Consider the following 12664-nt stretch of genomic DNA (forward strand, 5'->3'; position numbering starts at 1 on the left):
ATAATGCCTATGTGATTAGATGAAATGAGGTAAATGACACAGGCATTATAACACAACATCTGGCTACTATTGACTTTCTGATGGCCAGAAAAAGGATCATCTGCTTGGGGTGATCTTGGATCATCAAGCTATGACGATGTCCATGGTTGGATTTCAGAAGCATAAAATGTTATACAGTGTGGATACACTGGGCAGAGAGATAATTCACATCCCAGACTTGACAGAATAAGATGACAAGAGATTTTGTCACACTACTCAGAAAGTCAGATAATTTTAAACTTATAAATTGATTATTTCTGAAATTTTCTATTTAATATTTTCAGACTGCAGCTGAAACTGGAAAGCAAAACTGCAGATGGAGGGAAGTAGGGAAGACCACTGTAAATGCTGGAGAAGAAAATAAACTCTCTGGTTAGCAGATTGCATATCAACCTATCCAGGCCAAGTCACATCAGAACATAATGAATCGATTATTTGTACACATTGTGCTAGGCACTGTCTGGAATGCCAACAAAAGGGAAGTTTGAAACTGAATTTTCATACCTTCTTTCATTCTTTATTTAAGGTCACAAGTCATTCATAAAATTAACCTGGAACTCAAAAAGAAGAGGATAAAATGTTACACTTGAAAAGAGGGTTGATTCAACCTTTCAAATTGAATTATTGGGTTCTCCCAGTTACCTTCCTATACATATTCTAGATGAATAGAGTGAGTTCCCCTTTCTTATTTTTTCTTTTTTTATTTTTTAGTTGACAAGTAAAAATTGTATATATTTATGGCACACAGCATAATGTTTTAATATATGTAGGCATTGTCAAATGGCTAAATAAAACTATTTAACATATGAATTATTCCAGACACATTATTTTTGTGGTGAGAATACTTAAAACCTATTCTCAGCCATTTTCAAATACACAATAAGGTATAATTAACTGTAGACACCATGATGTGCAATAGATCTCTTGAACTTCTCTTGTCTAACTAAAATTTTATGTCATTTGACAAACATCTCCCCAATCCTGTCACCCCAAGCCTCTGGTAACCATCTTTTTACTCTGTTTCTGTTAGTTCAACCTTTTTACATTCCATATATAAGTGAGATCCTGCAGTATTTGTCTTTCTGTGACTGTCTTATTTCAGTTAATGTGATATCCTCCAGATTCATCCATGTTGTCACAAATGACAAGATTTAATTTTCCTCATCCATTCTTCTACTGGTGAACACTTAGGTTAATCTTATGTCATAGCTATCATGAAGAAATGCTTCAATGTACATGGAAGAGCTCCTTTTCCTTACTGAAAAATTATTCCTTTATATGAGTCTTTCATTGAAATTGTTACATTCTGGAATGAGAATATTGAATGAAATAACAGTACACCTCGAGTCAGATGATGGGACACAAATGTTAATCAGTGATGTTTCTTTTGGGAAATGATGATCCCCTCATATCAAGGTAGCCTGTAGGTAGCATAAGTAGAAGGCAGAACTCACAAGAGTAGCTTAGCTTTCCTCCCCCGCAGGTTCACCACTTTTTTTTTTTTTTTGAGTATAAAATGCGGATTCAATTTACATGAAGTTTCATAGCAGAGGTTAATAATTCTGAATATACACTTAAAAATTCTGCTCCTTTCAAAACCCTGCTCATTCCCTTCATCCAGCCCATTTGGGTAAGTGAATGTGTCCTTAGTGTTAATTGTCTTACAGAGAAGTATTTGCCAAGAAAGTAACCTCTCCCTCTACTGACATTCTCTTTCTATGTCTCTCTCATTCGAATTTTATTAAAATACATTTTATCAGGCAGTGTAATTATTTGAAAATATGTCCCCCACTACTAAACAATAAGCACCTTGAAGCCAGAATACACTACAAAACATCACAGGTATGTTGTGACACTGGATTTCTTCATCTCTATTCTGAGTGTTTAGTAGGTGAATGAAAGGTCAGACACAGTGGTGGAAGTAAAGTGCTGATGTGAGATTCCTTCCCAGCATTTCTCAAAAAAATATATATTTTTAAAATCCAAACTCTGAGAAAAAGTAGTTGAGAAATCAAGAAAAATCAGAAAAAAAATAAAATTCTCCTGCAAGAATTAAAGCATAACAGTTAACATACAGACGTTACTGATTTGGAGGAATCCACTCACGCCAAGGGTAAAGCAAGAGCAGAAAGTGATGACACATGCAGAGTCAAAGGCTAAGTCTTTGTTTCCAAAATCATTACAAGAGCATTAGCGGAGAAGCAGTTACTGCCTAATCAGTCAGTCTTGCTTGTGGCTATTTTCATATGTGTGTTCATGGCTCTGTCTGCTGTTAACAGTGAGTCATTCTTACAAGTAAAATGAATGTTATTACTAAGCTTATACGCCTAGGATATTTTATGCAAATATGAGTGGTGTTGCAAGAAATAATAAGTTTTGGAAGCAAATAAGTATTTAAATTGCATCTGGAAGTGTGAATCTGTGTAGTGCGGTTTACCTGCCTGGGAGATATGAATGTTTGGTTATTTAAATACCACCTAATAATGTTCACAGTGAGTTTCCCAGTGCTTGGTTATTTGCTATCACCTACTATATGCTGTATATAACCCTGATATTTATAATTATTAAATAAATTCTAGATATCTATGAGTAAAGAGTATAAATAATATTGAAAATATTTTAAGAATAATTTATAATTTTGAAATTTCCCAGGAATTCTGATTTCTCATACCCACATTTTGAAGATCTAGGAAACCATAGCATGAATGTATGTTTCTGCATATCTGTGTTGTCTAATTAGATCGAATGAGTGTAGATGGAGAGGTGACTAAATAAGGAAATGGTTGATTGAGAAAAGTTATTATACAACAGCACATTCTGGGCATTTTGATTTGTGACTATTGGATGAGTCAGAAATAACCTGTACCATCAAGAATCTGAACAGATAATTTTATAATGATGTCCTCCAACTTCCATCCTCTTCTCTCTCTGTCTCTCTTTCTCTCTCTGTCTTTCTCATTCTCATTCACCAGTGACTTTGAAAAACCACACTGTAAAATTAGAGGATCTCATGAAAATCACTAGAAGTTTGAAATGCAATGATGATTATGGCTTGGGCCTATCTCTGCCCACTAGTTCCAACTTGAGAACTGTCCTAATTGCCTCTTTTTGGTTTCAATTTTGCTTCATTAGAAGGGAAAAGTATGACACTCATAGTATTGGTGAAAATAAGTTATTCAAAAGAGATGGGGTACAAGTGGGATAGGGGATAACCATCCCCAGAGACCACAGAACACACATTTGATGATCTGTAAGAAACTATTTTAGGAAGACCCATTTATGCTGTAATACAACAATTCTTTCAATAAATACTTATTTTGTGCATTCACTTACTAATTTTATTGTTGTTGTTTGTTTGTTTGTTTGTTTGTTTTTGAGATGGAGTCTTGCTCTGTTACCCAGACTGGAATGCAGTGGTGCGATCTCGGCTCACTGCAAGCTCTGCCTCCTGGGTTCATGCCATTCTCCTGCCTCAGCCTCCCGAGTAGCTGGGACTACAGGCGCCTACCACCACGCCCAGCTAATTTTTGTATTTTTAGTAGAGACGGGGTTTCACTGTGTTAGCCAGGATGGTCTCGCTCTCCTATCCTCGTGATTCGCCCGCCTCGGCCTCCCAAAGTGCTGGGATTACAGGCGTGAGCCACCGTGCCCGGCCTCACTTACTAATTTTTAAGCAAATATTTCAACAGAATATACTATTTGCCAAAGTCTCTGATTCCATGAATCTAATGTTCATGAGGGGAAAAAGGATAATGAATAAATAAATAAATAAATACACAAGGGCTATAAAAACAAGCAGGAAATTGGGGCAAGTGTTTAGGACAAGGTAGAGAATGTTGAGGGATAGTAAATTGGAATGGAGAAGAGGCCATGTCATATTTCAGAAACTGCATTACATGTTTGGTGTTCACTGACAAAAGCATGAGATATCTGCTTTCAAAAATTCACAGACTATTGGGAAAATGGACATAGCTATAAGTCAATCTTATTTTTCTCTAAAGAAGAATAATATATGCAAGAAGACCGTGATGTAAGAAATGCCAAATGCCTGCCTTGAGATACGTTTTTATAAGTCCTTCTGTGCATTCTACAAGAGATTTATATTTCTTTCTATGACTGATGAGGTCCTCTTAGTAATCTTGGCTCCAAAATATCTAAATTGCTAACTACCTTCCACACTCACATACCAGGCCCCACGCCTCCAGCAGATAGTCCTTATGGTTATAATACATAAGTGCCTCCAACTGGCTTGTTCTTTCCTGGGTCCTCTTACTCCTGAGAAACTGCCACATGTCTGGATGTTCCTGTCGTGTCCAATGCCTGTGCATTCACTTCCTGTTAGACTTCTGGGAGAATGACAGCTTCACTGCGGACATTATCACAGGTAAGAGCATCCTTGGCTCCACTCTGCCTCCCTAATTCTCCCTGCAGAATCCCAAGAAAGACAACATCCCAACCTCCACTTAACTGAAAAAAATATATAAGGCAGAAAACAATTTTCCACTGACTCTGATGTTATAGTAGAGTCAAACTCTACCTGAAGCAAAATGAAGAAAATGGTAGTCTTCTTTTGTTCTTATTAGTATTTTAATTGAAGTGTAAATAACATACACTAAAATACATAGATCTTCATTGGTTCTGTTTGATGTATTCAATAATGAAATATTTTCATCATTCTGGAAAATTCCCATTTCCCTTTCCAATCAATTCTCCTTCCCGCCTTGATCAACCGCTATTCTGACTTCCAACACAAAGACGAGATTTGTCCATTTAAGAATTTCTAGAAATGAAGTAATATGGTATGCATTCTTCTGAGTTTGGCTTGTTTCACTTAACATAACGTATCTGAGATTTATACAGGTTGCTTTGTGTTGCTTTAGTTCATTCTTTTGTATTCCTAAGTAATAGTCCATTATATGAATCCAGCAAAATTTGTTAACCAAATTTCTTTATCCATTGTGAGCTTGGTTTTAATATCTATTTGTTAACCGAATTTCTTTATCCATTGTAAGCTTAGTTTTAATATCTCCTTCTCTCCCTCTCTCTAGTTCTCTCTCTCTCTCTTTTGAGCTTAACACCTAAAATGGGCACTTATCATTAGATGATTTTCTGACTGACCCTCATATTTCAGTTCCTCCCCACCCCCATCCCTCACTGTCTCAGAGCCTAACACACCTTTGTCTTAACCAGACCTTTCTGGAGATATTTTGTTGTCAGTGTTTATTTCAAATCAGCTAAGAAGGGAGGCTAGGATTGTGAAGCTCTTAAATTATCCTCCATAGTATGCTGACCTCTCTGGAGTAAAGAAAAGTTAATATTTAATGAGCTGCGGACTATGTGCCAGTGATGCAGGACAGGCCTAGCCTGGGAGGGTCCTTGGCTTTGCCAAGGAAAGGATGCAAGGGCAAGCTAATGGGTTAGACAGCAATCTTTATTGAATGGCACTGCTCCTTGCCGAGCAGGGATAACTCATAGGTAATGCCCCCAGATCAACAAAGTATGAGTTGTTGGTAACTGTATTTATAGTCACTTATACCCACTTTCAATTTAATGCTAATTAAGGGGCTGGTTAATACAAATTGAGAGGCAGGTTATTTTGAACTTTGTAGGAAAGAGACGGCTCATTGCATCTGGCTCATTGCTATGGAAACGGGTGTTAACTTCCAAGGTTGTTGCCGTGACATTTGTAACTAGTCATGGCACTGGTAAAAGTATCTTATGCTAATGAGCAATGAAGACAGCTAGGGATTGCTGTAGCCACCATTTGCTGGGTTCAGCCGGTTTCTTCACTTTCATCCTGTCTGGACCAGATCCTGTTTTGATCAGCAAGGATGTGACCAGAAAAGAAGTCCTGCTGGTCTCCTACCTCACCAGAGACCAAGTTAGGTGTTGTGCAAACATCATCTCCAGTTTACTGATATGGTAAAAGGGGCTATGAGGAGTTAAGCTACATGACCAAGGTCACATACTCAGAACATAGCAAAACTGGAATTCAAACCCAGTTCTGTCTCACTTCAAAGTCTCTGCTCTTTCTGCTACATCTACCTGCCTCCAGGGAACACTGCACTAGGAAATCTTCCAGTGAGTTTTCATTTTGGTTCTGCCAAAACTCATCACCTGGTATTAACAAGTCACCCATCACTCTGGGGATCAATTTACTCATTTTTACCAGAAGTAGTGCTCTAGTTGAACTTTGTGGTGCCCTCCAGCTCTAGATTCTATACCTCTGTTCATGGAATCACTCTAAATTTTGTACTTTGTGAGTGACTAGAATTCTGGTTAGGAATTGGCAAATGAAAATTCAAACACCTTATCCTGATATTAAAAACTTGCCATGATCAGGCTCCAAGTTACCTTAAAACTTTGTTTCTTACTCGTTTATGTAAACTTCAGCCTCCGCAATGTTAGACTCTTTACTGAACCCAGAACACATCATACATGGTCCCACCACCCATAACATCCATCCACTTCAAAATCCCTCTCTGTGTCTCCCCATCTGTATAAACCCTGCCCATTTCAAATGCATGGGTCTAGTTTACTTTCTCAATGAAATATTTACTATTACTCAAGTCCACAGATATCTCTCTTCTCTAAGTTTCTGTAGCACTTTTCCTACCATGCTTGATATCTGATGACACCCATTATACTGGTCTCCACCTGATATTGGTACCTACAAGCTCGTGCTTTCTGTTCACATATTATATCTGCACATCAACTGTGAACTTCTAAAGGATAGAACCAGGACGTTAGTCATCATGACTCCCCATAATACGTAGGCCAGAACAGGGTACAGAGTGAGCCCTAAGAAATGTTCCATTAATAAACACTGAAGAGATCAAATGCAGTCCGAGGCTCAGGAGATTCTTCAAAGTCTTTCTCTTTTGTTTGGTCAGAGTAGATGTAAAACATAACAAAGGATAGTAAACAAAAAAAACCTTGAATTTCTTCTGAAAAAATACTACAATGTGTTTGTGTAGCTTAATAAAATTGATAAGGTAATATTTCTAAAATGCAAACCATAACATTAAAAAATAATATAATTTGGAACTAAAATTCCAGATGATTTGAATCATACAGAGAAGAGAGAGAATAAGAGAAGAAAGATGGTAATCTGAAATTTCATTCTGTTTGAAACAATGAAATTTAATTCATAAATTTAATTGTTATTGGCTTATGTATGGTTCTTTAAAATATGTTTAACACTAATAGAATATGTATCACATCATTATATTTCAAGCTGATAGAAGAGGTAAAAGAAAATTAAACTCCATCAATCTAGCGATAGCCAAGAGAAGAAATATGAAATAGTTTTTAAAATGTAGTAAATGGGCTGGGCACGGTGGTTCATGCGTGTAATCCCAGCATTTGGGAGGCTGAAATGAGCAGATTGGCTGAGGTCAGGAGTTCAAGACCAGTCTGGCCAACATGGTGAAACCCCGTTTCTACTAAAAATACAAAAAAAAAAATTAGCAGGGCATGGTGGCATGTGCCTATAATCCCAGCTACTCAGGAGGCTGAGGAAGGGGAATTGCTTGAACCAGGGAGGTAGATGCTGCAGTTAGCCGAGATCACACCACTCCGCTCCAGCCTGGGCCACAGAGTAAGACTTCGTCTCAAAAAATAAATAAACAAATAAATAATAATAAATAAAATGTAGTAAATGGAAAACATAAACTCAATGTATCAGTGACCCTATATATATGTGAATTGCTTAGATTTATTTGTTAAAAGACTGAAATGCTCAGATTATGTGTTAAAATCCAGATACATGTTCATAACATGAGACACACTTAAGGTACTTAAAGTAAATGGATCGACAGAGATAGAGCCAAGCAAGTACTAACTTTTTCAAAAAAGTAGATCTGACAAGACTAGTATCAGACATAGTGGAATTCATAATAGCAATATTAAATAGGATCAAAAAGACTATTTCATGTTTATAAAAGTTTCAGTAAACCAACAAGTTCATTATGATTAATTATATCATATCCATAGTAACAACTTAGCAAGAATATTATTACCAAAAGGACAACTATGAGCCAATCTGACTCACCATAGATGTAAAAATATTACATAAATATTACTTAGCTAAATTTGACAGTGCAGCAAATGAATAATACATTATAGCCAAATTAGATGTTAAAAGCATAGGCTGCTGTAATATTAGAAAGTCAATTAATGTAAGTAACTACATATTAATCACTTCTTTAAAAATCTAATAATCTCAATAGATATTATAAAGGCATTGGGTGAAATTCAATATATACTTTAAATAACATTAAATATTTTCAAAAAATAAAGCTTAAAGTCCAACCAGTACACTTATTAGCCCTCATTAAAACAGAATTTTGCTGGAGATACTAGTCAATGAAATAAAACCAGAAAAAACAAACAAGGAATCAAAATATTTAAAAATGAAGGTTGAAATTATCATTTTGCTGATGTTACTATTTTTCTCCTGGCAAAAGAAAATCAAGTTTGAACTATTATACTAACAAAAGAGTTTAGTAGAGAAATATGATAATAACAAATAAATTCTACGCTTTTTCCTACATATCTGTAAACAAATTTACTTTAGCAAAAAACATCATGAGACACTCAAGAACAACTTAATAATCTATATGTTTAAAATAGAAAGAAAACTATAAAATGTCATTAAAAACATATAAGAAGACTTGAACAAATAAATGAAGAGACATTACAATTATAAACATTACAACTTGAAAAATAATTCATACCAAAGTCTATAGTAATGTAGATTGTAATTAAGATGTGAGATGTGGGTTTTTTAAAGTAATTTTAATTTTTTATGCATAAATTTTTTATTTATTGATACATGTATTTTTATTGACACACTGTCCCCCATATTTTTGGGTAATGTGATATTTTGATACACTCATATAATGTGTAATAAGCAAATTAGGGGATAGGGATATCCATCACCTCAAACATTTATCTTTTCTTTATGCTGGGAACAGTAGAATTATTCTCCTTTAGCTATTTTGAAATATACAATAGATTACAGTTTACTGTAGTCCCCTAATGATTTATCAAACAATAGGTCTTATTTCTTCTATCTAACTGTATTTTTGTACCCATTAATCAACATCTCATCACCTCCATTCCGTCTTCCCACTCCTGGGCCCTGGTAACCACCAATTGACTCTCTAAGGATGCGTGTTATTCTTGTGACTTACCACGGAGGTTACAGGTTTTGTTTCCAAGACAAGAGCTAAGTGGAAAAGCTCCAACCCCTTCAGAGGTTGGAATGGGAGACAGATACCTGCAAGTTCATCAAAAGTTGAACCATCACAACTGTGCAATACACTCTGGGCTGAATCATTTATCTGATTATGTGGACTAAAAGAATGTAGAGGTCCAGAGCATCAAAGGGAAGAAATTTTTCTATTGATGAGCTTTCTCAGGGCAACTTTCATATCCTTATTCCTCAAGCTGTAGATGAAGGGGTTCATCATGGGTGTCACCACAGTGAACAGGACAGCACCAATCTTATCAGTGTCCTCAGGGTGAGTGGAGGAGGGGAAAAAGTACACGCCTACAATGGTTCCATAGAACAGTAATACAACTGTCAGGTGAGAGCCACAAGTGGAGAAGGCTTTCCACTTTCCCTGTGTGGATGATACTCTCAGGACAGCTCTGATGATGCAGACATAGGAGAAGAAGATGAGTGCAAAGGGGAAGATGATAACTGATAAACCCACAATAAACAACACAAGCTCATTGATCATTGTGTCTGAACAGGACAGTTTGAGCAGAGGAGCCAAGTCACAGAAGAAGTGTGGGAGAGTGTTGTGGTCACAGAAGAGCAATTGAATGAGCAGAAGGGTGTGTGTCAGAGCAATAATACTACTGAGGAACCACGAGATGACAGTGAGCAAAATGCCAAACCTGGGCCGCATGAAAGTTGTATAGTTCAGAGGATGGCAGATCGCCACAAAGCGGTCATAGGCCATGATCCCCAAGAGCAAATTGTCAATGACGACAAACACAATAGAAAAGTACATCTGTGTGATGCAGCTCTCATAAGAGATGGATTGACTCTTGGTTTGAATATTCACCAGCATTTTGGGGACTGAGTTGGAAATGGAGGAAATATCAGCAAAGGATAGATTGGCAAGGAAGAAATACATGGGGTTATGAAGGTACGTATCGAAGCTAATAGCCAGAATGATGAGCCCGTTCCCAACCACAGTGACCAGGTACATACCCAAGAAAAGCACAAAGAGGAGGTTTTGATGCTCATCCTGGTTGAAAAATCCCAGGAGAATGAATTCAGCAACGATGGTTTGGTTTCCTTGATGCATATTTCTGCCGATCTGAAGAAAGGAACACAAAAGTCTTCATATTCCTACAAGAAAACCTAACGTGGTATCATTTGGCTGCAGCCATTGCAGTAAGGCACTTGAATAAAGTTTCTTCTGCTTATTAAGTGGAAGTGCTACTTAATAAGGAAGTATTTCATCAGTGCAGAGATTTGGAAAATGCCTTAGAAAAAAACAGGACATGGCCAAAACTTCTCAAAGAAAGTGTTTTAAACTCTAACAGGATTCTGAATGTGATTTTTCCAGTTGGTTCTAAATGTAGTTTCAGTCCCCCAAACTGAGGATCACAGATGAGGCATACCCTATATTCTAAACATGTTATATACACCTGCAGAATTAACTTAAAAATGACCAAACTGGTCGCCAAACCACCTTTATCCTTTAAATCTAATAAAACAGAAATTTCAAGTCTCGTGAAAGTGAAGAGTTTGGGGAAGTAAACACAACTGAGGGTTAGGAATCACTATGGCAGTGTACACCATTGTGTTGGTGCTTCATCCCACTAAAGCCGGGGGAGAACTCCAAAACAAGTGCTTTTGGAGAATCAGTACAAGAAGGAGCAACCAGGGTTTTACTTCATCTGTGGCTACATATTAGCCTCAAGAAAATTTAGGGGGCACACATACAGTTAAAGACTTCTGTTTGCCTCTAGCTTCTAAAGGTGAGGGGCTCACTGGATCAGGCCACGATGGCAGAGGTAGAGAGAAAAGATGGTGGGCATAGAGGGAAAAGATGGTGGTTAGTAGGGCAATCTGCATTTTCACCCATGACACGGCATAAATATGTGAATTTCCCATAGGATACGTGATGCTATAGGAGGTCATTGGAGTCAAGTCACCTTGTTGAGATTCCAATCCAGAGACAGCCTATCGGGGCAGAGGAGGCTATAGCAGTAAGAAACCATGAGGTGGGTCTCTTATGAAAGAGAGATCTTAAACAGATCAGGGACGTAATTCATTGTGCTTGTCAGGGAACCGCATAATGAGGCAGTCCCAAAAGGGAGCCCCTGACGAACCCCAAAATGGTCTCAAGAGACACCATGCCTGCCACATATAAGGCACCAGCTGGTAGTATCTATGGCAACAGATATGAACACTTTTGCCTTTTTTCTCATCCCCGTTCTTCCTCCCTGACCTGATAAAACTTGAAAAGAAGGAAAGACCACAATGAATAAAACAACAACAACAATAGTAACAACGGGTTTGCGGGAAGAGAGGCCAAAGAGCAAGGGGAAGAACATATGCTCCCACCTTTCCGCTGTACAACCCAAGCTACACATCAGATCTGAGCTCACAAGGGAGAACCCATGCTTTGAAATGATAGTGAAGCTAAAGTTTAAAATTGGGCTGGACTTGGTTTTTTAATACCTGGAAATGGGTCTTCAGTATCAAAGTTAAACATTTTGAAAACCTTAAGTGGCCAGAAAGGTAAACGGATCTCACAAGGTGTCATCTAGGAGTAGAGAAGAGAGACTGGACCTAGTATGATTTTCCTTGTGATTTATTGGAAATAATATCAGCTTGGGAACAAAGAGACATTGGTCCCTCTTTCTACTCTCCTAACATTGTCTCCCTCTCATTTTATCCCTCTCTTCTACCTATCTCCAAAATCACGTATCTCTCAAAGATTTTCTTTCCATTCAGAGGCCAGAAAAGAGAAAATCTTCATCTCTGAAATTCCTGAAAACTGAAAGGCATTGGAGGTTGAAGCAGAGATCTGAAGTCTCTTTCCTCCTGAAATGCTTGGCTTACAAATCAGAGACAAGAGAAAACACATGCAGAAGAGAGAATCCACAACAAAACTGAAATGAGCTAAATAACTGGCAGGCATCTATATTGAAGATACAGACCAGCCTGTGGTTACCAAGCCCTGGGCTGGTTTGGGCTTGACTAGAGAGGGAACTGTATGTTTCTGAGTGACAATCTCTGATCTCTCCTTTCCATTCTACCTTTCCACCTACCAGTAGCCCTGCACCAATTGTTCTGAATTCTTAAGGTGACTGTCTAGCTGGTCAAGACCAATGCTGGATTCTGAAGAGACTCACCTCTGAATGATGGTAAAAATCTCAGGAAGTTACTGGTTTCTAGACCCAGTGGATTTCCTTATCCTTAGCAGAGTTGCAGGTGGAGATGCAGCAGCTCTTAGGTATTTTTCAGATTAAACTCTTCCTCCAAGCTTTGGAGTTAATAGAATCATGGTGCTGGGCTCACCTGGGACATTCAGGTCCTTCTCATCCCTTTGGGATAATATCCCTCAAGTGTTTTCCTCAAGACAAACAGTAA

General features: G+C 37.6%; 1 protein-coding gene across 1 annotated transcript; it reads right to left on the minus strand.

Moving 5' to 3' along the window:
- Positions 1-9064: 9064 nt before the first annotated feature.
- LOC129008890 (olfactory receptor 1S1) lies at positions 9065-12460 on the minus strand. Its single transcript, XM_054441351.2, has 2 exons — positions 12343-12460; positions 9065-10420 (listed from the first exon to the last, which is right to left on the minus strand). The coding sequence occupies exon 2, from the start codon at positions 10362-10364 to the stop codon at positions 9426-9428; it is 939 nt and encodes a 312-aa protein (XP_054297326.2). The 5' UTR covers positions 10365-10420; positions 12343-12460; the 3' UTR covers positions 9065-9425.
- Between the last annotated feature and the right edge of the window lie 204 nt (positions 12461-12664).

Source organism: Pongo pygmaeus, chromosome 9, assembly GCF_028885625.2.
Source record: "Pongo pygmaeus isolate AG05252 chromosome 9, NHGRI_mPonPyg2-v2.0_pri, whole genome shotgun sequence".
Taxonomy (NCBI): Eukaryota; Metazoa; Chordata; class Mammalia; order Primates; family Hominidae; genus Pongo; species Pongo pygmaeus.